This window comes from Eurypyga helias, unplaced genomic scaffold (genome assembly GCF_000690775.1).
Source record: "Eurypyga helias isolate BGI_N326 unplaced genomic scaffold, ASM69077v1 scaffold5013, whole genome shotgun sequence".
Lineage (NCBI taxonomy): Eukaryota > Metazoa > Chordata > Aves > Eurypygiformes > Eurypygidae > Eurypyga > Eurypyga helias.
Genome location: NW_010243001.1, coordinates 14,855 through 42,384, shown reverse-complemented (window position 1 = coordinate 42,384; position 27,530 = coordinate 14,855). Strand labels below are relative to the sequence as shown.

General features: G+C 42.2%; 1 protein-coding gene across 4 annotated transcripts in view; it reads left to right on the top strand.

The window, feature by feature from the left end:
- Positions 1–27,042, top strand: part of SPATA13 (spermatogenesis associated 13) — a 41,868-nt gene extending 14,826 nt beyond the window's left edge. For 2 of the 4 annotated variants that reach the window (XM_010149245.1, XM_010149244.1), the window contains 10 exons: positions 2,320–2,464; positions 12,835–12,971; positions 13,382–13,561; positions 14,609–14,794; positions 18,052–18,231; positions 18,877–19,109; positions 21,225–21,354; positions 21,926–22,298; positions 25,576–25,654; positions 26,868–27,042. In XM_010149245.1, coding sequence (XP_010147547.1) covers positions 2,320–2,464; positions 12,835–12,971; positions 13,382–13,561; positions 14,609–14,794; positions 18,052–18,231; positions 18,877–19,109; positions 21,225–21,354; positions 21,926–22,298; positions 25,576–25,654; positions 26,868–27,042 — 1,818 coding nt within the window. Of the gene's footprint in view, positions 1–2,319; positions 2,465–11,301; positions 11,357–12,834; positions 12,972–13,381; positions 13,562–14,608; positions 14,795–18,051; positions 18,232–18,876; positions 19,110–21,224; positions 21,355–21,925; positions 22,299–25,575; positions 25,655–26,867 lie in introns of those variants that run through there. The other 2 variants (XM_010149246.1, XM_010149247.1) reach the window with 2 other exon arrangements.
- Positions 27,043–27,530: the final 488 nt, after the last annotated feature.

The window sequence follows — 27,530 nt, the reverse complement described above, 5'->3', positions numbered from 1 at the left end:
GTACAATGTGTAGAGGAACTTTCTGTTCCGGTGGTAGTCGTGGCCCCATCGTGTAGGTGGTTGAAGAGCTTCAGGCTCATGTGCTTTTGTAATATTGCACTGATCAGGTGTTTTCCGCTTTCCAGAAAAGCTGGAGGACTCCAGCCTAGAGCAACTGTCAAGCTGATAAAGCAACAACAACAAAAAAAAAGGAGTAGTATTTACATCCTTGAAAAATGTACTTCCAATGGTTATTAATTGAATTTGAATCTTGATCTTTCTTGTGCTACTTGATCTCCTGCTGGGAAGTCCAGTGCAGTACCACATCAGGGAGTATGGTACTCCCCTGACTGAAACCAAATGCTGAAACAATGGTAGGATTTTTAGTCTCCTGTGAAAAGCAATTTTTAATGTGAACATTGTTATTGTATGTTGCACATTTTTTTTCTTTATAATTCCCTGATGAAAAATTGCATCTTGAAGCAAAACTCCAGCTGAAGGCAGTGAACCTTTTACCCAGGCAAAAGCCATAGTTTCAAACCCTACATAACTGGGATACTTTAAAATTAATTTCGTAACTTCTTAGCTTGGAGGAAGAAAAAGGAGGAAAATTATTGTTATAAATTCTAGGCTATCTTAGTGAAGAAGAATAGGGATTTCAAGGGATAGTAAGTATTGGCAAGCCAAATTTTAAATCCCTTTCTCTACCATGAAAGTGATTCAACATTCTCCAAGCCCTTCATTTACACCTGAAAACAAACTGATCTCACTTCAAACCCTGTTCCATCAGTGAATTAACAAAGGAACATGCATCAAGGAAACTATTGGCGATTAACCTTTCCATGCTCTGATGCTGCTGCAAGGGCTGGCTGGGGTTAAGTGAGCCCATTGCTGGATCACTGTGGTCAAGACCAAAACTATGGAGCACTCCCAACGGGGATGCATTTTTAACCCAAATGATGGCCTTCTCAGGCCTGCCACAGAGTAACAGCACATCCCTTTCTGTCTGGGGAAGGGATCCAGACTGAAGCCTTACAGGAAAATTTTAGTTGCCCAGAAATAAGTATTTTTGTTGCTTAATCAGCCAGTTATTTGCATATCGTAATTTCCATCACTTCTATCACCTATTTGATGCAATGTATCAGACTTACTCTTTTTGGTGTTATTCAGTGGTAGGATCCTGGTATATTGCTAAAGAAATGAGGTTTAAAGGTGAGGTTGTAGTTAAATCATAATACACACAGAGGGTTTTGGCAGTCACATTTAAATTTGTAGCTGGAATGTAAAAAAGGACTAATGGAGCAGGAATACATGTGCTAGAAGTATTTTATGTGGGGCTTTCAAAGGACTGGTCTTCACCTTGCTGATTTTTTTCTTAGAAGCTTTGAAAATCCATAGAAATATTTGAAAAGTATAGTGCTAATTCCTTCTTAGTTGTGTTTTGTTTTGGTCTGACAGCTTAGATGTGAGGAAACATTTTCAAACAATACTAAATCGTTGGTTTCATAGTGGAGTGTCAGGAGATCTTAAAAAAAGCAACCCCGATCTTTGAGATTACTTGATGGAAGGACCTGTCAACAATCACAACTGAGAGATGAGAGAAGGTGTAAAGACAAGTTTCTCTGAAGTTCAGATGCTGAAATCTGGCTGTTCAATGTTGAAAATTTATGCAAGGTCATTCAGCCTCCATTCAACGTGGAGTTGTTCAGGGACGACATAAAATTAGACTCAATTTCCAAAGAAAACCAGGGTAGGTTCTGTAATCATAATTAAGCAAATGAATGAAGGAAAATGGCTTCTAGATGAAGTGATGAGTAAACTTAATATTACCCCTTTTTAATGAGACCCCTGGGATCCTCAGAGCAGAGGATCATTTAGACAATTGTGTTTGTCTTGCAAACTATGTTTGTTTTACTGAAAACCAGTACATTTATTTGAAGAAAGCCAGCATCACAGGAAATGAGCACAACTTCCAACTGTAGCATTTCTGGTCAGAGAATCATTCTTTCACTTTGGGTTTCCTTTCAGATGTGTGTTTCCACCGCCAGCCGGCATTGTGCAGGCTGTTCTCAAAGCAGTTAGATCCTAGAGCGTTGGGGCACAGAGTGTCACAAGATGAAAATTATAGAGCACGTCTGATCCCAGCAGAGAAGGCTGAGGAGTTTTTAATGTGACAGAGAACTGTAATGTAAAATATTTTCTGCGACTTCAAAGTAGGGGATTTTACTGCCCCTGTAATTAACTGGACTGTCTGAAGAAACCTTACTTCATACCTGAGTTTTGCCCAGTTGGACTTGCTGGTAGCTTTGCTAATACTGGATTTTCCTGTTTTCTCTGTAGCCTGTAACACGGCCTCCTGTTCCAGCGCACCAGGTACCCCCTTACAAAGCTGTTTCTGCCAGGTTCCGGCCACTCACCTTTTCACAAAGTACCCCCATCGGGCTGGACCGGGTTGGACGAAGGCGGCAGATGAGAACATCTAACGGTAAGATGAGCCAGTCTTTTTAACTTTCTAGATCTCAACTTCATACCCCAGTTTGGTCAGGTAGTAGATGATAGTGTGGAACACGAAAGGGTGCAAAACACCTCAGTGACGAAGTAGTACCCAGCGAGGTAGCTTTGTTTTATGACTTTCTCGTGGGTAGCTTTTCCTGCTGTGTATATGTAAAACTTCTTTTTCACATCTACTGTTTGACATTGGTATGGTTTACTCTTCTGTACCAGTTACACTCCTGTATTTTTCTCTCTTTGCTATGGTGTATTCTTCTGTACCAGCTACACTCCTGTATTTTCCACTCTCTATTCACATACTTGCCTGAAGATAGTAATAGGATATGAAGGAAGTAAGGTGTATTATGCTAGAGTTCATACCCCAACCATAGCCACACCACACATGTATTTTTAATTTTCTGTTTGCCATGCCTTCAGCTTAACTACCTAGATAGGCAAGCCTTAAATAATTAAGCAGCTTGTTTCAGAGAACTGTATGCAGTTGCAGTTGCTTACACAGTGGTGAGTGAAGCCCAGCCAGGGTTCTGAGACACGATGGGCAGATTCTTGGAAAAGATTGCCTTTTTGGAAGCAGTATTCTCTGTCAGACTCTCTGATCTGCCCTGTGTATTTTTTCTGCAATTGTTTACTGTTAGCATGCAATGCTATCTTGAGTTAATAGAAAGTCATTATCTAGTATTAGTTGAACATTTCTTGGCAGGTGGAAGCAGGAGAACCTGGGTTTATATCATTTGTTTTCTTTCAGACCACTGTGAGCATAATCTAAACAGTTATTCATGTTTAACTGGCAATGGTTGGACATAAAAGCAATGTTTTCACTTTATATTTTTGACTGGTAATAGTGAACAAAACACTCCTGGGGGCCTTCACTCTGCTCTCTGTGGAGAGAATAAATAAAGGTGTCTGTATCAGGGCTTGCCATGACTGAAGTAGAAAAGTTAAGAACTAGCATTTTCACTGTTTCTTTATTAAATTTATATATGTGTTTACTGGTCAGTACTTGACTTCTATGGTTCTAAGCTAAGTGTTAGCTGCAATGATATCCAAATTCTGCTCAAAAAAAATCCCTCAACTACAAATTAATTTATATAAGAACATATTAACACCTGATTTTGTAGTCTTCAGTAAAGCATGAAAGTTTTCTTCAGGAGGTGCTCTCCAAAGAACAGAGTTGAGCAGTTCTAATTATAGCAGTGAGTTATATTACATATATATTATATCAGTATTCTGCTTTTAATTTATGTTGTAGTAAAAGATTGGGAACTACTTTAAAACCCATGTCTGGAGTGTGTCCTTGCAGTATGTATCTCAATATAATTAATGATCCAGATTAGACATTAAGGTAAACTTAACATCTAATGCCGCAACCCTGCTGAGATTACATGATATCTCAGCCCCTGATTCCAGAAGGACCACTTGCACAATAACAGACCTAGTTTCAAAAAAGAGGCTCTTTATGCATCACAGAGTAGAGATTCCTTTTTTATTTTTAGTTATCCTTTCCATTTCATGTTCGGAAACCACATGAAATTAGTTACCTAGGCAACTGCCTGGGAGTGGTATCTTTCCAGGTATTTAGCTTTCAAATAACTGGTCTTCTAAACATAAGCAACAGGATGACAAATACACAAAGCAAGGTTTCTGCCACTTTCCGAGACAATGAAGCCAAAGCCTTATTAATTATGCTAGATGTGACTTCTATGACTCATTGCAATACACATAGCAGTTGAGCAGGAAAAGCTGCTGAAATCAAAGCCCTGAAGGCAAGTGGGGAATATCATGGGCTTCTAAGTTTGAGGGGAGTTGCAAAGAGCTGTCAAGTAGCTCCAGCAGAAAATAATAAAGTGACTGGTGTCACACATTCTGATCTCTTTCCTTTTTCTCTTAAATTCACAAGGCATTTCCTTGTCTTTGAACATGTGAGAGTTTTTTGTTTGCTCGTGTACAGTGAAATTTGATAACACAAAAGCCCTTTATTATAGAAAGAAATTCTAAACCCAAGCACTGAAAACCAGTGGTATCTTATTTGTTACTTGCTAAAGCCTAATACATTGCATGTCTGCTTTTATCACAATTAGAGATAGAATTGGAAATGTACATTTTTAGAAAAACAGCTGTTACAAGACAGTAAATCATCCTACTGTAGGAGACAGAATAACAACCAGCCAAGGTGTAAGAGAAACTTCGCTTGATACATATTGCTACACGTGTGCTTAAAGGGTTGCAAGTTTTAAATTATATTAAAGAGGTTGCCTGTTTATCACAGCAGAGCAATTTTTGTAAGTATCTTAAAAGCTAACCCATCTTTTTGCATATTGTGGTGTGGGACTTGAATTTGGCTAAATTTGGTGCACTCCTTTAGGTAGGCTCATCTCTGAGTAGGTGGAGTGGGATTTAGCTCAAGTTGAAGTCACCTAAATATAGTCTGAATGTAGGTACCTACGTAAGAGTTAAACATTTGACGACCTGTTACAGGCAGTGGAGGTCGAGGGCTTGATTCAGTTACCCATCCCAGGGTCCAGATATGTGTGGGATACCTGAGTACCTCCCTGCAGCTGGCAGATATGACAGGGGACCTATGGGAGACCTATGCCTTTCTTCAGTGGCAGCTGGAGGCCAGCAGGGTATCCAAAACACTGAAAATGGCACTAAGTATCTCATTAAAATGACTGATCGGAGGCCCGAGCCTTTGCAGTCAGTGAAGGTTAGAGTAGGAACTTCCTGTGGGTGAGGTGGATTGTGCTCTCAGCTGGCTTAGTTGTGACCAATACCTGCTGATATAGATGGTTCATTCAAATGTGGATTCCAGAGTTTAGATTAATAAATTTAAATGCCTTTAACTCAAGTAGTGTCCTGTCCTGGATGTTTGCCTACAGTGTTAAACTACCGTCAGGCTTTTCCCAGTTCATCAAGGTTGGGTAACCAGAAGGTTTCAGCCTGTGTGGAGCAAAGCTCAGGAACTGAGGTGCAAACAGACTGGCTGTTGGGGAACAGAGATTTTCAGGTTCTCCATCCCTGTCATCGATCAAATAAACAAACCTCACCCCAAATAGGTTATTGGCTGTGGAAGTGACCAAACAGAAGTTATTAATCGCTCCATGTGAGAAAACAGTTCCCTCCTTGCTCCCCCACCCCAAAAGAGTGAGGATATAAGTAGGCCAATATGCAGGAAAAATAAATTCCCAGGTTACTACACCGAGTGCCCTATTTGTGATTACGAGGAGGTGGGTGGAATATGTCAGGTGTTGCAAACAGCTCCATGGCAGTTGCTGCATTCTGTGGCCAAAGTACCAGAAAGGCTCAGGGAGGCAGAAAGACTCAAGCATGGCACCTGAAGGGGCATCATGGAATCCACTATTACAGGCTCAGCAGTCCCAGTGTTACTGGGCACAGTCCAGCCTCTGGACTGGAGGATGATGGCTGTGTGATACTTTGGAGGATGGGACTCTAAACTGGTGGAAAAAGATAAAAACTATGCTGATGGGAAATGGGAGTGTTAGTCGTATAGATAGCTGAGCCTGATGATGCAAACAGGACCTAGAAGTGTGTTGCGAACAGCTGGTGCATCAGGTGAAGCACCTAAGCAGTCCCAGGGGCTCCAGAGGGCAGGTGATAGCTGTGGGGCGGGTGGTGCCAGGGAGAGTGCGATGGACAGGAGGCAAGCACTGGAGGCAAAACTGAAGCTGTCAGATAGAACCTAAAAGACCAGTAGCCCAATGGTAAAATTGTCTCAAGTGCTGCCAGTACCACACCGTCTGTCAGACAGCGAGGCCTTTTAACCTCCAGGTACCTTCCTGCAGAAAGTTGTATTACAAAGAGGGAGATTAGAATCATAGAGTCATGGAATCTCTTAGGTTGGAAAAGACCTTTAAGATCAAGTCCAACTGTTAACACTACCAAATCTACTACTAAACCATGTCCCTCAGCACCTTATCTACACATCTTTTAAACCCCTCCAGGGATGGTGACTCCACCACCCCCCTGGACAGCCTGTTCCAATGCCTGACAACCCTTTCAGTGAAGAAATTTTCCCTAATAGCCAATCTAAACCTCCCTTGGCACAACTTGAGGCCATTTCCTTTTGTCCTGTCACTTGGGAGAAGAGACCAACCCCCATCCCTCTGCAACTTCCTTTCAGGTAGTTGTAGAGAGTTATAAGCTCTCCCCTGAGCCTCCTCTTCTTCAGACAAAACAATTTAGATTATTTATGAACGAGAGTTTGAAATAAAATAATCCTTTGTTTTCTAAACCAAAACAAAAGCAGGCTGCTGACATGCAAATCAAGATATTATGCAGTAGTTTCTAAACAAAGAATTAGGGGAAAGCTGACAAGGTGAAATAATACACATCATGGGACAGCTCATCCTTTATAGGTGATGTCAGTGATCACTGCATCCTCAAATGAAGGATGGGGCAGAAGCTGACAAAATTGAAGTAAGAAATATTCAGGAACAGTTAGTTGGGCAGTTGTTGTTTAAAGAGGATTTAGGAAAAACAGGATGCCCTGCCAGTCATAGTGAAAGTTTAAAAAGTAAGATGGAGAAAGAAACATATTTTTAAAGAAATTAGATGGCATACATCAGAAACTTGGTTGAAGGAAGATAACCAGCGGAGCATAACCAGCATATCACCATTTTGCAAGCTGTATAGCAGTAACAGAAAAGATTGTACCATTGAAGAGGGTCTCTAATGTATTAGAAAAAGAAGAAACAAATTGTCTGTATCATCAAGTGTCACAGGATCCCTGGACTGGAATGCCATGCCTAAACATGAAAAAGTGTAGTGACAGCATTAAATTATGAACCACCTGAGATCACCAGGAGTGGTGATGGTAAATGTGGCAAACCAAGGAAAACAGAGAAGTTTCAAGGGCAGCACACACAGTCATACAATGACACTTAAATGCCTGTCCTTAAGTGTTGTAATGAGGCACTGTGCTACACTTTTAGGTGTACCATAAATAACTCCTCGGTGCAACTAATCAGGAGACCTACAGGAAGGGAACAATTCTTGAACCATTCCTGAGGTGTGTGCAGGACCACAGCTAAGAGCAACTCTGTAAGGGTGGAATGTGTCTCATCTGACTCTGTAGGCTTCTGAGCTAAGCTAGGTGTCCTTGACTGGATGACGCAGATAATTTAGGATGCTGTTCATTGACAAAATACAGACAGATAATAAGTCTTGCCCTCTGTGTCCATAACACACTCCAAGCCAATATCCTTGCAGGGATGAGAAGAGTAAAATATCCAATACAGCATGTGTTTTAATTTAAAAGAGGGAAAATAAATTTAAGTGAGAACTCATTTAGGTAACAAAGGAGTTTAAAGGAGCAGAAAAAGGTGTTGAATGCTTTCAGGCATCACAGGAAACATTCAAGGACAGTGTATTAGAGGCTTAGATCAAATTCATGTCACCTGTCAAAAGAGAATTTGGAAACACCAGAAAAGGGTTCTGTCATTAAACACAGGGGAAAAGAATCTTATGAGAAGGTAAAAACAAAGAAAAAACCAGGCATCCTTCAGATTGTTGTATCCAAATAGAAAAAAACACCACAGTAGGAATTTTGATACAAAACTACAGGATCATAGAAACAATTCGCTAAAGATATAAAAAATATGTCCTTTTTAAAAAATATGAGAACCTGGTAAACTATAGACAGTTTGTAGGCCTTCTGAGTGACTGAGAAATAAAACCTGAGCTCAAATTAGATAACGATCTGTCTCAAAATGTCAGTAGGCGTTTTAGAGTAGCCAAATGAATAGTAACAAATTGCCAGAACCAAGACTTCTAAAGGGATTTAAGAATGAAATTGCTGAGCTACTGCCACAGCATGGAATTAGTTCCTCAAAAATGGCCTCAGCAGAAGGGAGATGACAGTGATGGGATTACCATTTATAAAGAAGTATGAGGAGGGATCTAGTGAGCAGTAGACCAGTGAGTCTGACATAATAGTATGTAGAATATAAAATGTATTTAGGACTTAGAAACTATAATAGAGGGTAACATCAACAGACTGGTGGACCCTTACGACGAAGAAGAGACCATGCTTGAACAGAATTGCACAAGGATTTCACAACGCACTGCAATGGCGGCAGGTGAATTTGCTGCTGATAAAGGCAAGGTAGCGAACGTGGAGGGACACGAGCCTGGTGTGCTTGCAGAAGAATGGACTTTGAGCTGGATATTGCCATTCAGGAAGAGAACTTGCAATCCTAACAGATAATTAAAGCGTCAGTTCAGTGCATAGTAACAGTCAAAACAGTAAATAAAAGGGCAGGAATTTGTAGGAAGGGAATAGAGAACAAAACAGAAAGCCCAATTGTGCCACTGGTGTGGTGTGTGTGGGCCATCTCCCCGTTCCTTTCTACCTCAAAAGGCATTTTTCGCAGGGGACGATACAGAGAAAGGCAAAAGGACAAGAAAACCTACTCAGTGTCTCTGTGTGAGGAATGATTAACACAGCTAGGCATCTGCAACTTGGAAAAAAGGACAATAGGGAACAAAAATCTGATTGGCATAGGAAAAATGAACAGATAATAGTTATTGTTTCCAATAATGTAACAACTAAAGGGCACCAAATGAAATCATCAGCTAGCAAGTTCAAAATAAAAGATAGTTTTCACACTCTATAAAATTAAACTATGAAACTAATTGCTACACAGCTACTTCACATCCCAAACGTTTACAGAAATTCAGAAAGTGGTTTGAAAAACTTCAGTTCATTAAGCACAAAGATATGAATTCTGCCCCAGAAGGGATCTGACTGATCTGCAGATACCTAGAATTTAGGAAAGTACATCAGAAAAAAGGCATTACATGCCTCATCTATTTTTATGTTCTTCCCTGGGCATCTGCTCCTGGCTGCTGTCAGCAGGGTGGGGATTGTGTTTGTGACCTTTGGTCTGCCCCAGGGTGGAGGGTCCTGTGATACCAGAGGGGTATCTAGAACTGCATTTTCTTGAGGTTTTTAATTGTCATATTTCACTCTGTGCTACCAACAGCCATTTGAGAGTAGCCGGGCGCAGTGGGTGAGCCAGCTCAGCCTGCATTTGGACAGGGTCACTGCGGACTGCCACTACAAAGGACAGTCTCCTCCTGTCCCTGGCTGACCGTGCGAGGAAACCGAGCCGCCACCAGCTCACCCCAAATGAATCCTTTTGTGGTGGTTCAGTCTGTGGCTGCACAGTTGCTAGGCATGCCATGCAGGGGAGGGAGAACAGATCCCCTCCTGGGGCAGCATCCCATGCTGGCACGGAGTTAGTCATCAAGCAGATGCAGTCCGTTCCATTCTACAAAAACCAAACCAAATCACTGTTTTTCAGAGGTTGTTTTTAATGTATCTTAGAGAAGACTTGTGTGAGGTTCAATCTTGTTTTGCTTTGGCATTTTGGTGCCTTTCCCCTGCGGGTAGGGGTTTGACATGGCAGACATCTTGTGCTCTGGCTGATTAAAAGCGGTGGAGCCTTCACTTGCAGGTCCCAAAATCATCAGCACTTCAGTGTCACTTCTGTTTAACGGGTTAGGGGATTTTTTTAATGAATTGTGCCAAGAAAAATATTTGGGGTTGCGTATAAAGAGCTTATAATATGTAGTAGTGTGCTTTGACTGTGCTCTCCAACTAGTGCCCTTGCAGGAAGAAATAATGGGGAGATTTGGGGATTCAGAAGAGAATTCCTGTGCAGTGCAGCACAGTCTGGATTTTTGTAGGAAGATGGCATTAATATTGCAGGGCGATGTTTGGCCTTTCCCTGACTCCGTCTGAGGCAGCGCAAGGGGAAGCCACATGATTTGGGTGGGTGTTGAGAGGTCGCTGTGTGCAGAAATGCCTCCAGGGTTTTGTGAACAGTCCCCGGGGGAGGCAGTCCCCAGTTAAAGGACAGGCTGGGCTCAGCCACGCAGGTAAAGAACGAGCCATGAAGATTACGGAGCTTTCCAAGCCGTAAATGTAGTGCTGTGTGCAGGCGCAGGCCGCAGCAGGCCTTGCACTCTGCTGATGGGGGCAGCTCCTGCAGAGCAACGTAGATGTAAGGGCCCATGGCAAATGAGTGAGGCTGTGCTCTGGCTGGGTCAGTCCTCAGTGAAAGCTGGACTGTTTGGGTGCTTTCCTGCTTCATTCCCTATTTTCTGGAGCAGATACATGAGCTTGAGTGAGAAAATGTCTCTGTCATCCCCTTTTCCTGGGAGCAGCCTGCCGCAGCCTTAACACTTTGGCTGCTTGTGCCCTAAATAATGATACAGCATTTATCTGTGTAGCAAGAGAATTTTTAATAGCCATGCAAAAAAACACCTTCATTGTATACTTCTACTGGAATTTTATCTGGTATGATATAACAAAGATAGACTGGTACTCTGAACAGTGTTGTAATACAAGGAACTCCCAGCTCCCATCCAAACAGTCTCTCCTTTTGAATTGCAGTCACTTGAATATAGATTGAAATCGCATTAGGCTGCTTTAATGAAAAACAAATGTGCTCCTTGGCTTGCTGTGTCGGAGACGCTCAGGCACTTTGGGAGCGGTCTGGGAGGCTGCAGGCACAGCACAGCGCGGCCGGGGCCAGGCAGCCAGGTTTTTGTTTCTTTTCTGGAACTTCCTCCCTAAGGGCACCCCATGATGTCAGCGAGCCCTGCTGCTGGCAGTTTCCAGCCCGGCTCGGCCTGGGAGGCACAGCTGGGAGCTGAACGCAGCGAACAGGCTGCTTCTCTGAGCTGCCGCTAGCTCGGAGCCTTTTGTGATCCTCTGCCAGCCCTTTGGGACGCAGCATCACCTGTTAGAGGTCCAGCCCTTGCCCTGGGGTCCAGTCTGACGGCAGCATGGTAGCCAGGGAGGGAATGGCACGATTTTGGAGTCTGGAGAGCCTTCGTATGGGTACGTGTGAGTAGAACATTCTCTCTCTCTCTCTCTCTCTCTTGCTGCTTTTTACAATGTTTTTAGATTGAGCTGACAAATTGTGGCAGTCGTGGGGTCTGATTCTGATCGCACTCGTACCGTCCCACCCATGGCAGCCTTACGCTGGTGACAAAGCTGCTGGGAGGTCAGAATCAGTCCCAGGCTGTCTTTCCAGTTTTTGCACCCCGTTGGTGCGATGGGAGAGCCTACCCCTACCTCTGATATTTCTGTCTGTAAACAATAGAGGAATAGATGCAGAATGCAAGCGGCTGATTTTCGCTTGAGTCTAACTACTAAGACAATGTAAGCTTGTTGATTTGGTACAGAATAATGAACAGTTACCGGTCCCAAAATTGCAGTCATTTTTCATCTGGAGCCAAATGAATTAGGTTATTTTGATGTGCTGTTGTTACTGGAACAAACCAAGAAGCAGTACTGATAGTACAGTGGAGATGTATAAAGGATCACTGGGATTAATTTTTTTGGTGTTGCTTTATAAGATAAAAATCAATTTAATGAATTATTTATTTGCAAATTTTTTTAATAAAGCAGTTTCAGTAAGTTTCGCAAGATGCATTTTAAAAGTTTATCAGTGCTCAAATTTGAAAAAAAAAATCTTGTTTTTTTAAACAGGGATTCTGCATCCTCCCTGGTTAGGCAGATTATACCATTAATGCGAGTATATGTTTAAAATGCTGGGGAGTGGAAGAGAAGGTCTAATAGCCATGCTCTGTTACATCAAGACTATGCCATATTTTTCCATTTTTAAAGGAAAGAAAAAAATCTGTCAAGTTTTTTAATGAATCTGTGCAGTAATCAGCTTTGATCTCTGTTGCAAATTAATACCCAAATAACCGAAGATGCTAGTGATGGTATGAGCACCTGTAAGGAGGTGTTTCCCCCTGTAAGGTAAATAACAGATATGCAATGGCGTGCCTTTTCGTTGTGTAGGTGTGTGGAGTAAAGCCAGGCGTCATCTCTCTGCGACTCTCGCCCAGCGCTCAGCGGGCAGGCGGTACCCAGGCTTGAAGCAGGGCAGAGAAGGGGCAGGGTCAGGGCCCTGCTGCTCAGCCTTGCTGTGAGGTGGAAGGAACTCCACTTAAAGGTCCCTTCCTACATGTGGGAATCAACATTGAGACCTCCCTTCTGATTCAGGTCATCTGAGATTTCCTCTGGGTGAAAGATAAATAATGATTGTAGTTCTATTTTTGTGCATAAAAGGGATAATTTCTCACTTTCATCAGCTGTTAAATGAGAAAATTACGAAGAAGAGTAAAAAGTAATGGTGAAAAAAGCATTCTTCCTGAGAGCTTTGCTGACCTTCACTGCTGCTGTTATTGTTATATTCGTGACAACAAAGGCAACTTCTCAGCAATTCCTCTTGCATTGTGGGTTTGGTTTTTTTTCTTTTAATCATGAAAATGATGAAGCAAGCAGCTGTTGCACCTTTGTTTTAGTTGCTGCAGATGGTGGGACTGAGTCTTCGGCCTTAGTGGACGACAATGGCAGCGAGGAAGATTACAGTTATGAGGAGCTCTGCCAAGCCACCCCCAGGTACCTGCAGCCCGGAGGGGAACAGCTAGCAATTAATGAGGTAACGTCCCGCGCTTTGTGTTGCTGTAAAAACAGGGTGTGTTTGGGCGTGTTTTCCATAGGTCTGAGGTCTGATATTAATAAAGTGTGATGGCAGTAGCCAGCATGGCGAGGAATCCAACAGCCACGTCTCTGGCAGGCTCCTCGCGCAGATGCCAAAGGAAGAGCACAGTGACTGGTACTTCACTGGGAATGTAACCCGTTAGCCTATGGAACTGCTCTGGAGTAGGACTTTTAATTGTTCTTACTAATAAATATACACATAGATTTCTGAACATGCAGAATTTTAGTTTTATCCGGTACTAGGAGTAATTATGGGCACTCTAGTGAGGTATTTTGATCTTCTAGTAATTTGTAAGCAGTTCACTGATTATCTTTTGTCTTCACAACCTCATTTTCTTCCCATCTCAGCTGATAAGTGATGGCAGCATTGTCTATGCGGAAGCTCTCTGGGACCACGTGACTATGGATGATCAAGAGCTGGGCTTCAAAGCTGGAGATGTCATTAGAGTTCTAGAAGCTTCCAACAAAGACTGGTGGTGGGGAAGAAATGAGGACAAGGAAGCCTGGTTTCCAGCTAGCTTTGTCAGGGTGAGTAACTTGCTTTTACACCATAATCACGCAAGATCCCTAGCCGAGTGTAACAGCAATAGTCATGGCATTATATTTAAATCAAGGGCCTGATCCTCAGCATCTTTGTGTCTGAACATCGGTGGTGTAACTCCTAATGACTTCAGAAGGAAAAAAGCAGTAGAGGATCACAACCCAAGATCCCTTAGCTCCTCTGACACCTTTTACTCTGGCTTCTTCCTATGTGTGGTCCTTCTGTAACCAAATGAGTTTCTCAAGCAGAAGCGAGGCCAGTGGAAAGCTCAACTGGAGCAATCATGTATATGGAGAGGACACAGCAGTTTTCAAGAGGGAGTAGGGAGAGCTATGCTGCAGGGATTTCTTGGTAAAATAGGGCTTAATTTATTATCGCAACATTGTGTAGGAATCTGGTTCAGTCTGAACTCCCCAGTCAGAACTCAGCCAAATTGATGACAGTGTAACTCTTGAGTGGTATAAAGTGGAACTATATTTTAGAAATAAATTTAAAGTACTTTTTGAGGGCCTGTAATGAATCTTGGGCCACCCTGTATGAAGTACTGCACAAAGTGCCAGGGATGGTTCCTGCCTTTGCCCTTGCTAGATCTCCAGTCAGCATGGGCAATCACACAAAAGTGGAAGAGGAGGTGCTGTTATCCCCATAGTAGAGATGGGGAACTGGGCCAGACGGAAACCATTTAAAAGCGTCTGAGTTGTCTACTTTTATAATTTTTACCCATATGCTGGTTTGGCCAAATGAACACATAAGCTAATAGTAAGGGTCAGAAATAAGCTTAAGTCTGAAAAATACAGAGTCAACACAACATGGTATCTCAGGTACTCTGAGTAGAAAGCCATGTTTTTAACCAGACACAGATCTCGACACTTCATTTGAACGTGCAGTGGGTACGATGAGGTAAATCCTGTGGTGAAACCCTCCCTCTGAGGTAAGAATGAGAGTATTTCTGTAGCAAGTCCTCTCTGAAGTTTATCACATTTTGTAAAAGTTTACTGCTTTACTCTAGTTTGCTTTGTTTGTTCTGGCTGCAGCTGCGAGTGAATCAGGAAGAAGTGCCAGAAAATTGTAGTAGTATCCAGGATGAAGAACAAGATACAGATATTAGCAAGCATCGTCAGAAAATAGCTGAAAACAAGGATCAGATGAGAACCAACGTTATACAGGAAATTATGAACACGGAACGAGTCTATATCAAGCACCTCAAGGACATCTGTGAGGTACGTGCTTTAACCTGATGGCATTCTGCTGACCTAATGTGAACTAAACATCCCATATAAGTTGAGAACTGGAGTGGTTTCTCATATCAAAACATTCCCAATTGTACCACTGAGGCTGTCTCTCAGACCCTTCTTATGTCTTCCTATGGCTTTCCTTTCCACAACTGACTGCCACAAGGCACCACTTCGGTTTTTTAAAAAAAAACCCTTCCACTTTTGGCTTGGAAAAAGTGCTTTGCTTATCTGACTGCTATTTCCATAATAATAAAAGAAGGAAGTCTGGTTTATTTAGAACTTGGTTTAGATAGAAAACTTCCAGCAGCTTTAATAATATCAATTACAGTTCAGGGACAACACTTTTTGAAAGTAAATTGCAATGAGAATGTTTGCTGGGTGAGGGTGTTTTTTTGTTTTCTCCAGCAAAGAGATTTTTGCTGGATGCTTGGAAGCCATGAAGTCTTTAAAGGTCTTCTAAAGTCTTTAAACAAGCTACCTTGTTTGAGCCATAAATTGGGGTGGGTTCTCATTTTTCTTAATAAATTTTGTTGCGTGCCCACACTTGGACGGGAAGCTTCTTAATACTTTTCACTGAAGTTTGCCTCTTCTGACGTGGACTGTGATGCATTTGACCTGTGTTTGACTTGCATTTGTGGTTAGCATCTGGAAGAGTGCTAAGCAACATACCAAAATATTCTTTGTATCCTTAGTTTGCTAGGTCTCTATTTGTCCTGTTGTCATCCTTTAGTCCACCACTCGTCATTGGATTCTTTCACGGACAACAAAGTAGACAGCACAACAGTGATTTTTTATTTTTTTATTTTTCCTCAAGCCTTTTTTATGCATTTTGAAGGAAGAAAAAAAGGGAAAACAAAAAGACAAAAATAGGTGGCCAACTGGCTCATTTTAAAAGATTAAATGTAAGTTTTGTCATTTAGATTTATTTAAGTTAGTAAGCTTGACTGCGTGCTTGAAAGATCAGGGAGGAATTTGTACACACAGCTGTGTCACTGCCGTGGTTAGCTGAGTTATAGGACACAACTTTCATATTTTACTGGCCTCTTAATTATTAGACTGATATTAATAATTAATTTTCTCTAATACATATATTCTATATCTCTTTTTTTTTAAAATCTGACATGCCTCTGAGTTTAGTACAGGAGAGCAAACACACATTTTCGAAGTATGGAAGTGATGCTCCATGTTTAACATGTAGGTTAGAGACAGTCTGTTTTCCTCAGAGTGAATCTGCAGGGTGGTATGAGCAGTACATAGGCTGAAAATATGCTCAAGTAAGACCAAGCCAGAAAAGCTACTGCAGATAGTAATTCAAATTTGCAAGCTCTGCACTAGTATGAATCACTGGGGCTGGTGCAGTCAGTGTCATGAAGCTGGAGTATACCCAGAAAAACATTTTACATTCAAGAAGTGTCTGCAGTCCACATTAAGAGAGCTGCACAGGAATTAGTTTTCCTTGTCAGCATTATCCTCCTAATGGTAGTAAATGTGGTAGCTGGCTTGCAGCATAGCCACTGCACAGCTCTCACCGCAGATGGCTGTGGAGGAGACAGGAATGTTCATAAGTGTGTTGTTGCTTATCCCCCGCCAGCAAGTGAGCACCGTACAGCCGCCCTCTCACTCCCCCTCTGTGTGGTGAGATGGCAGAGAGAATAAGAAGAGTAGAAGTGAGAAAACTCGTGGGTTGAGATAAAGACAGTTTAATAGGTAAAGAAAAAGTGACTCAAGCAAGCAAAGCAAAACAAGGAATTCATTCATCACTTCCCATCTGCAGGCAGGTGTTCAGTCATTCCCAGGAAAGCAGGGCTCCATTGTACGTAATGGTTATTTGGGAAGACAGACACCATCACTCTGAGCATCCCCCCTTCCTTCTTCTTCCCCCAGCTTTATATACTTAGCATGACATCACACGGTATGGAATATCCCTTTGGTCAGTTGGGGTCAGCTGTCGCAGCTGTGGCCCCTTCCCATCATCTTGTGCATCTCCAGCCTTCTAAGCTGGTAGAGCATGAGATAAAACAAATCCTTGACTTAGTATAAGCACTGCTTAGCAACAACTAAGTAGTTGTTGTTCAACTCATCAGTGTGTTGTCAACATCATCCTAAATCCAAAACGCAGCACTATACCAGCTACTAGGTCTAAATTACCTCTATCCCAGCCAAAACCAGGACACAGTGCCAGCCATATTCAGGATTGCTCCCTGGTAGACCTCACTGTTGCAATATGAAGGCTTTTTACAGCTGTCTGCTCGCAGGGCGACCTGGGGGAAGCCTGCCTGCACGCAGCCAAGCAGAGGAGCCTGGCAGATAGCGTCGATATACCAGTTAATTCTCACCGGTACTCCAGTGCCGTAACTGAGAGTATGAGCATGGCAGCTGTTCCTGGATATTCAGCCCCTGTGCTGTGTCCTCCTGGCCACGCTCAGCTTTGTGGAAGAGGTACCTGAGGATGTGCATGGCAGCTGCTGCTGCAAGTTTCAGCCCTGAGAGGCCCCCAGTCGTAGCTTCGCTGCTGAGCTGTGCGAATGCCGACATGACCTGATGTTGGTTACCGATGGCAGAGCAGAATTTGCTCCGAGGATGTTTTAAAACTGGAGGACTCTGTTGTGCATCTGTTTAACACTGGATATGACTAAAGTGAACTGGGTCCCTGTGATGGTCTTACAAGTAAAGGGGAAAAAAATGGAAAAGTGATTGTATTTTTACGTGAAGTCTCAACAATATTATTACCTCCTGCCTATACCATATGGATTTTACCAAACAGCAGCATTCTGGATGCGTTATAATATGTAATTCAGTTTGCTTCTCTGGTTTAGACTGTGCTCTACTTACTTACTGGTTAAGGAACTTTAGCCCTGGTAGAGATTTCCTTTATATTAATTGATTTAGGGTTTGTTCTTATCCGCACAGAGAAATTGCTACGAAAGAAGTAGTAGGAGGTACTGGGCTCACCCCCAGCTTGGCGGGTAGTCATAACAAGGAGATGGGAACGGGCTTTACACACTCTGCAGGTTTCTGGCTCCCTGATTCATTTGCGATGCTGCGAGATGAAAGCTGTAGTGCAAGAGCCAGTGTGTGCACATTTCAGATGGAAATCCGAAATTGTGTGTGTGTGTGTGTGGCTGGGAGACCGCTCACCTGCCTGGAGATCACAGGGCTGTTGCCAGCTCAAGTGGGCTTGTTCAGGGCAGAACCTGATTTCACATCTTCAGGCTAACAAGTTCTTTTAATTTCGTTTCCAGGGTTATATTCGGCAGTGTCGCAAACATACAGGAATGTTCACCACAGCTCAGCTAAGCACCATTTTTGGAAATATTGAAGATATTTACAAGTTCCAAAGGAAGTTTCTGAAGGATCTTGAGAAACAGTACAACAAAGAAGAACCTCATCTAAGTGAAATAGGGTCATGTTTTCTTCAACATGTACGTTGCAAAAGTTGATTTTATTTGAATATTAACAAAATACGATCAGAAAATGCTAGGTTAGCACGTTAGGAGGGGATATTAGTTAGAAGTGCTTCTCAAATACTAAACTATATATAGACAGCATTTTAGAATGTGAAGTATTTTACAGTTGAAGAATTATGTAACCGTTTTTGATTTCTCCTCATCTTCAGCAAGCATGTCACTTTGTGCACGGTTCTAAGTTTCCTTTTCAAAGCTATAAGGATCACAGATGAGCTGGAGTATTTGCAGTGATCTCCTATTGGGCATGCAAAAACTTCCTAAAGAAAACAGAAGGTGATGGGGAAAGAGGCTGTGAGTTTATGATAGACACTTGCTAAGCCTATAGCTGTCTTCTCCGGAGAAAAGTACTTCTTAAAGACGGGTTTGATTATCCTGACTCACTGGAGGCCTCTATTTTTGTGTTCTTACAAAGAAGGTGCCTGGTATTGATAGTTACAGGTCAGATTTCTGCATAGTTTTAGGGCTGGTCAGCCTAAAAACAATACAGGAAATGGTTTAGTTAATGTAATTAGATATAATAGATGTTACAAAAACATCTTTCCTCCTTTATAGACAAATACTTCAGTTAAAGTTTTAACTTTTTTTTTTCTTTTTTAATAGCAAGAAGGCTTTGCTATTTATTCAGAGTACTGTAACAATCATCCCAGTGCCTGCATTGAACTTTCCAAACTAATGAAACAGGGCAAATACCGTCACTTCTTTGAGGCCTGTCGCTTGCTTCAGCAGATGATTGACATTGCCATTGATGGTTTTCTTCTCACACCCGTCCAGAAAATCTGCAAATACCCTCTGCAGCTTGCAGAATTGCTCAAATACACCACTCCGGAGCACAGGTGAGAGAATGAAAACAACAAATCTTGTGAGAGTAGTAACACCTAATTGCTCAAGCTTTCTGGGTAACACAGCACTGAGTGTTTTGAGATCAGGAATAAAACTCCCATTGACCTCTCTAGGCAGGGGCTCCTTACTAGTTGGGCATCTTGGAAGCATCAGAAATATTAACAAAATCAGTGTCTGAAAATGCAGCACAGGGGACTGCTGGGATGCAAGACAGAATGAGGAATAAGTGAAAGACGGTGAAGGAAAGGAGGAAGGTGCTGAAATAGGATGCAGGGAGGGATGTGTAAATCAGTGAAAAAGAGGCAGCGTGTCAAATAAAGGAGAAGGAAATCCACACAAGAAAGGAGGAAGCTGCATAAATGTTGCAGACACAAGAAAAGTTAAAGAGGGCCTTAGGAAAAAAAACCCAATCTGAACAAGTTTGGCAGTAATCTTTTTTAGAAACTTACTAGTAATAAACATTGCCTTTGTTTGCAATAACGTCCAGATACTAGATTTTCAGCTGGGATAAACAAGAATTGAAATTGCAGGTTATTAACCTTTCTAGTATACCCCATAGCTGATTATGTCTTTGACTACATTAAGCTTTTATCTTTAAACATCTGCCTTTTTACCTTGTACAACTGCAAGGAAAAAGTTCCACTGTGACCGCTGTGCCCAGAGCCCAAGCCTGAGGCAATGTCCTTGACCAAAGTCGGCACTTCTTTAACGTTGAGAAAGCTCCCCTTGGAGATCACAGGGTTTTTGCTAAGGGCAGAATACAGGGGATGGGAAGTTACAACATTCAGGTGGTGTGAAATAATGCCATTTGCTTCTGTGGTGCCCTGGAAAGCCCTGCAACAAGTTACTAAGATGGCTATCACCTTCACTGCTACCAATTTTGGAAAGACCATTCTGTGAGCTATTAAAACTGCAGATGAAGTGACAGCAAGGTCTTGCCACCTTCCCATAGTACCTGCTTTCCTCTCCTGTGGCACAGCATCCAGAGATGCCTCCAAGCACAGAGAGGAGCCCAGTGTACAGAGATGCTGACAAACAGGCAGGCCTACACCCACACAGAGCCTTGGTAAAGCTCCAGCCAGATGGCTTTTTTGGTAGCTTTTTGGTTTGTTTTCATCAAAAGTTTGAAGATCTGATGTGCACAGCCTGCCATGAAGGCCACAGGTTATGCAGCAAGTGTGGAATAACGTACAAACCGACAGAGAAAGAAGGAGCTGAGATAAGGAAGGGCAAGAGTGGCAGCGTGGATATCATGCAGACACCCTGCGCTGCTCTGCTGGGACTATAAGCAAGAAATACATCTCTTTCCTTCTCTCTTCTGAGAGATTCCATTTGAGGAAGGCGAAAGAGTGATGGATGTTATTGAAAGGGAAACGAAAACCTGCCTACAGGTCGGGGAGATTCATAAGCATGTGAGGAACTCAGGGAAAGAAGGAGGGGAACAGAGCAATGGAAGGACAGGGGGCTTGCATTTGACCTGGAGCAGGCAGAGGAAGGTGACCATCTTGGCTCTCACACACTTGTTCCATGAAAACTGGCCACTTTTTCAGCACTGTCTCCTTTAATTCCTCTCTTCGGTGACCATGTTCTTGGGTCCCTGGCTCACCCTGTTTGAGGCTGCATTCGGTGTTTTTTCTGCCCACATGGCATTCTCCGTTTGCATTCATTGATCCAGCCATTGGGAACAAGAAGGAGAAAATACAGTTATTAAGCACGATTAAATGAATGCCCTTCCCAGTACAATCCCACTAAAATCTTGCTTAAAACCAAATTCCTTCGATGAAGTGTAGGCATCACTGGGGTCAATGGGAGTCCTACCATTGTTTTCAGTAGAGGCGATATTGCAGTTCATTAATTTACCCCCTCTGCCTCCTTCTACCAGTTTAATAATTTGCTTCTGGACAATGCCTAGCAGTGCAGCAGCACTGGATTGTAGGGACTACTGTGTGAGGTTCAGGATAGCTGAGAATCAGGTCTCTCTTATTAAAGTACCCTGAGTAGAGGGATAAATGGGTAACGCCGGCTAATACTTGCACCGTGCCACAGTTTGTGATTGCATCATATCCACTGCATCAAAGTGATCTTTGAAACGTGCCTGCCATTCACAGTGATTATAACAACATAAAAGCTGCGTATGAGGCTATGAAGAATGTAGCGTGCCTGATCAATGAGCGAAAACGGAGACTAGAAAGCATAGACAAGATTGCACGTTGGCAAGTCTCTATCGTAGACTGGGAGGTAAGTGTCAGGCTGTCCCTTTCCTGGGCAAAGGTACTGTGTACAGTACTTCATGTCCTCTACAGGGTATGTCTTTCTGCGCAGTAGGTAGTTTCTGTTGTCTACTTTTCAACTGGTCATTGCTCAGTTAAAAGTCCAGTTGCTTCATTTGCAGGATTCTGTTACTGATTATCTTGTTTATAAACCAAGAAAAGCAGCAAGTATTAACATGGACACTTGTCTTTGTGATGGCACTGGATTACGATGACAAAATGGATTATTATTTTTTTTTTTTAAATGTCAGACCTACAGAATCTCCTTTAGATTTTTGGTAGTTCTGTCAGAACTTGAAACTGCTTCACTGACTTTAATGAGTTTCCTCCTGATTTTGCAGAAATAAAGTAGAGCAGAACAACATTCATTGAGTTTGCTTGCATGAGATTATCTGCATTCTATGACATTTTCAAATCTAAAAATAAAAATACAAGAAAAATTAATGAACTTAAGACTTGATTATAAAATGAGACTGTTTAGGCACAGAGTAAGATCTTAAAATACCGTTTACTTACTGTGTGTATGTGTATCTTCTCAGGGACCAGATGTGTTAGTCAGAAGCTCAGAACTGATCCACTCAGGAGAACTCACCAAAATATCCAAGCAAGGCAAAAGCCAGCAGAGGACTTTCTTCCTTTTTGACCACCAGCTTGTGTTCTGTAAGAAGGACTTACTGAGAAGGGACATCTTGTATTATAAGGATCGTATTGACATGGATGAGATGGAAATTGTGGACACTGAAGATGGCAGAGACAAAGACTTTAACATTAACGTCAAGAATGCTTTTAAGATAATAAACAGAGCAACAGAAGAGATTCATTTGTTCTGTGCAAAAAAACAGGAGGATAAAAAGAGATGGATGGAGGCATGCGACAGCGAAAGGAGAAGGGTTCAGGAAGACAAGGAAATGGGTGAGTGGAACTCTGCCTTCTGGGACTGGTGTCTTTTTTTTACCTGACATGATGTTTAGCTGTGTAAGGGAAGCCTGTTCAGGTGTGTTTGCCCTGTCACTGTGGGCCAAAGGGCCAGAGCGGTTAGCTATGACACCCGTATTGCAGTGTAACCCATGTGATACTGGTACATTACAGAGCAGAATGAGATACGGGATACGATGCAATTCACAAAGACCAGTCAACAAAAATCCATCCAAAATCCTAGGACTTTTGTATGAATCACTAGCCAAAAACATGTTTGTAAAGGACACATTATTATAAAGCCAAGCAGCAATAACTGTAGATTTATATATGCTGTCTGTGTCATCTAATGGCACCTCCTGTGTCCAGGAGACCCGTGCAGTTGCGTGGGAGCATTACAGTCCCAACAACAGCACCACTGGGCAGCTTGCAGAGAAATGAAGCCTAGCCTTGAGTGAGCAGGGAAAAAGGTAGCGAATCCTAGGTTCAGCTTTAGACCCACGGCCTGTGGGACACTCTAAGGACAGTGTCTTCTTCTGTCTGAATGTACATTTAGGATTGTTAGTTACCTTTTTTTTTTTAAGCACAGTTTCATACTTCCTTTAAGATCAGTGACAAAAGCTCCAGCAAGACCTCACTGGCAAAACATACACAAAGGAGACGGCAGCACTAATAAGAAAAATAAAGCTCTTTCTCATATTTCTAAAGAAGTAATGAAGATCTTAGTGCATCTGTGTGTGTTGACTGGATGAGAACTTCTCCTCTTTGTAACACTCCTGAGGTTAGGCAGGTTAAATTTTAACAGTAGGTTAAAATTGGCAGTGCAGTGAAGTCGATGATATAATGCAGAAATCATTAAAATTTGAACAAGATGCCAAATATCATATTCCATGGTCACTTAAAATGCCTAGTCAGAAGAACAGGAAGACAGGAATAACCCTTAGATTACAAATGTAAAACACCTGATCTTAGTGGCTTTCTCTTGTTTGATACTAATGTAAATATTACAAATATAAGGCCTCCTCCGTATGCATTGTAAGATGAAGAAAATAGTTCCAAGTTCACCAATTCATACTCTAAATCGAGTTTTAACTCTTCCCCATTGCACCGATTGTATACAATGAGGCAGCCACAGTTCAACTTCCCTCAGACTTTCCAAGCTTCTCAAAACCAACTCTTCTCCTGGGCTGAACATCGCGGTGTGACGCTGGGATCCGGTTGGGCACAACGCTGATGGCTTTCACCGGTTGCTGTGTGTAGAGCTTGTTCAGTCACCTTGTTCTCATGGGGATGGGCAGTGGCTGCCTTTCCTAATTCACCCAAACTCTGAAGTGAATATTGCAAAAGGGTGAAGGTGATCAGAAAGTGATAAAGCAGTGCAGGGGGTCTGATGATGAATGTCCAAGCAATCCCTCTTACAACAGAGTTACAGAAAGTCTCCGCTCCGGTATACGAGAGCAGTGGTACAGTCGTATGGAAGGACAATGAGATAAGGATGAAATTCTTCATGGAGAGGGTGGTGAGGCACTGGCACAGGTTGCCCAGAGAAGCTGTGGATGCCCGATCCCTGGAAGTGTCCAAGGCCAGGCTGGATGAGGCTTTGAGCAACCTTGTCTAGTGGAAGGTGTCCCTAGACACCTAGGGGCAGGGGGGTTGGAACTAGATGATCTTTAAGGTCCCTTCCAACCCAAAACATTCTGTGATCCTATGATTCTATACATCCATCTGCTCTTGTGAGTCACAGTGGCTTGGATGTTCTCTCTATTACCCAGAAGACTGCTTCTTTTCAAAACTTTTAATTTTTTGGCGTAATTGAACATTTCCTTTAGCCAAAACCAGTGGAAAGGCGCCAGTATCCCCAACCTCAGGTTTAAATTTATCTTGTTGATTTTGTGAGCTGTCTTGCTGGACTTCATACAAAGCCTCTAATCTAACCACTCAAAGAACAAATAAATACTCTTCCAATTCAGAACTGCAAATGGCATTTTACTTCTATTTTCAAAGAAACTTTGGTGCGAGGCACTGTGTCCCAAACCATATCTAGCTTTTCTTAGCTTTTGTGAATATATGGGAAGAAAAGGCTGCAGCCAGAAAATCCTTCTCCAAACCACTAATAGTAACCCTAAGAAAATGGTCTGATCTCTGTTGATGAAATTACTTTCATTTTTATAAAATCTGTTTCCTTGTTTCTATAAAGGAAAAAAAACCTAGCAGAATAAAATAAACTTCTGCTATCCAAAAATTATGGCTAATTGCTGTTGTATTATAAGTTAATGGGCTGATTTGTAATAAGAGCTTCATAAGTAGGGGCTAAAAAAGTAAAGGGTATTTTAAATGTATAGAGAAATATGGGAAGATGCAAAATGGAACCAAACCAGATGCTTCATTCTGACTTTGAGCCACAACTTCTGTGCTCTTTATGTGCTTATGGGTGAAATGAGTGACAGCATGTGCACCCTGTTGTCTCCTTGTGCAAACGGGACGTATCCATGTATCTCAACTGTCAACGGGGAGAGGGAACTGGAGTGCCCGTACGTGGGCTCCACGTGACACCAGTCGCTGGTGTCACCTTTCATAGCGGTGTCTGGCATCTCTGTACTCAGCACGGATCAGTCATGCACCTATCACATGATAGTAAATAGCATAGGCTTGAGCACACACTGTAGCATCATGTCAGTCATACAAGTTTGCAAACAAGTACATGAGAAACCAGAGTGAGGGATCCGGCCCCAGGCTGATGCAGCCACTACCACATCACAGCCTGCTTCAGCACCTGGCAGATTCTGTGACCTTGTCTCTGCCGACTGGGAAGGATACCCAATTTGTGCTACTGCAATACCAGTGACTGCAGTTTGTTACCCCAGGTTAGCTTAGAGTGAAAAAAGAAGTGGATTCTGCATTTGTGATCTATAACTTGGTGGCTTGTAGCTTTCCAAAATGTTACACCTTTTTTTAATCTCTTGTTATCCGGACTTAGCTATAAAAAGAACTTTTGTGTGGTTAGTTCCCTGGCGATTGCCATTTGTAGGAACTGGAAAGCAGCTTTTCCCAGTAATCTACAGGCAAATTAATGTTCCTACTGTTATCCCAGTGAAAAACTATCTTTAAAGTTATATGACAAAGTAGAACATAATTCTAAAAACTTCAGGTATATTACTATTAAGATTTACTAAAAGTTGTTTAGAATAGTTTACTTATTTGTATTAATTTAATGTAATCAAGTATTAGATACAGTATTTTTTATGCTAATACCCTAATTTGCACTTTGACATAGGAATGGAAATCTCAGAAAACCAGAAGAAACAAGCCATGCAGAATGCCCGTAAGTCACGGCATGGAAAAATTAAAGGTGGGTGCTCAGGATTGCTTTACGTTCTTACCGTGTTTACGTGTTATGTTAGGAAATAGCGCAGTCTGGCTATGGTTGAGTTCTCTGATCTTTTCAAAACAACTCATGGTTTACATGGAGTTCAAATAATTTCCATTAACCTGGATTTTAATATCAAATTCCAATGCCTTTGTAAACTGCCTACTAAATCAGCTGCCCAGTCCTCTTCAGGCAGGCAAGTCAGTATTCTCTTTACCAGAGAAGAGACACACGAGGTAAAGCAAGCAGTTTATTTACGGATGTAGGAAAACACATGCAGAGGTTGAATTAGAAATCGGAGTTACTGGTTCCTTCCTTGGCTTTTAATCAAGCAGCTTGTTCTTCTTTAGCAATGCTGTGCTTCGTTTAAAATACCCTAAAATTCTTTTTGCAAGCCACATGTTGCTCTGTTTATGATGACACAGTAGACTAGAAGGAAGGATGGACTAGAAATGTGTTTCTCTGGAAACAGCTTTTTTATACCTTTTCTCTCTCAGAAAATGTATTGTGATTATGTTCTTTTCCATCTTAAAGTCAGTTTTGGGTAAAGCTCTGGTGTGTTGAGAGAATAAATTGAGCAAGTGGGACCAGATTCAGTCTGAATTTAGGAGTGAAGTAGTTGATGTTAGGTAGTCCTCTGCTTCCTGGGATTAATATTACTAAAACATTTTCTCTTTATCAATCACTAGATACCTATAAAACCTGTCTGGATTTTCAGGGGAGTGGCTGAAAACTGTGATCAGGAGATTCTGTTCAGAATGCACAAAGGTCAAAGTCTGAGAACATTAGCCTGGAAAAATATTTTCCCTAGTGAAAAAATAACATTTTTTGTTGGTAGCAGTATTTTATCCAGCCTTATTTCTGAGAGTTGACTAAAACACGAGTATCTACTGTGATAAATCATTCCTTTGAACTTGTGCAAACTATGTGAAACTGCTGCTTTTTTTTTTGTAATCCTGTAATGTTAATTTTCACTGGTATTATTCTCTTCTTAAGCCAAATCAATGCAGCAATAAAAAATCTAACATTGGAAGAGGTAGCCTTTAGTAATGCTTCCATTCAGGATCATGGCAAAATTCGCACAGGCTTTACTGATCACTGAATTTGTCCCATGGTCCTGTGCTTAAATGTTCCCAGAACTGGTGGCTGTGCTAGCTGACTCATACGCTTTCTCAAACTCTTCCTTTGGCAGGTGTAAGCTATAACGGGTGTCCTGTGCCTCCTCCACACCAAAGCCTGCATCCTATCCATCAGCGCCACATCACTGTGCCTACCAGCATCCCGCAGCAGCAGGTTTTTGCCCTGGCAGAACCCAAGCGGAAGCCATCCCTCTTCTGGCATACCTTCAACAAGCTCACCCCCTTCAAAAAGTGAGTGAGAGGCCGAGGACCTGAGGAGGACATCAGCACGGAGGGAGGCTTACTCCAGAGAAGGACCTTGGAGACGCATTTAAGCTTATTTTGAGCTCAGTGAACCTCCAGTTTTGGAGGGAAAACCTTGGGCTCCCTTGAGCCAGAAATACAGCCTTTGTCTAGGAGAAGAATGAAGTTTCTCCAGACTGCACTGAAGTCAGTGCTGCCGAGTGTCAGCATTGCTGGTGAAGAGCAGTCTCCCTTCTGACAAGGACAACTTGCTGCCACTCCGAAGCAGCAGTACCTGGATCTCAGTTACGCTGAAGTAGTGATGGAATCAGGTCATTGTAACATTTCATTTTTCTTAACCTTATATTGATGGCCAAATTTAGGATAGGGAGGAATTTTTCTTTAGGGGTATACCAGTAAGGAATGGTGGGAAGGTTTTCTTCATCCTTTTGGAGCACTGAGCAGAGACCACCCATTGAAATCAGGTGGAGACAGGTGATT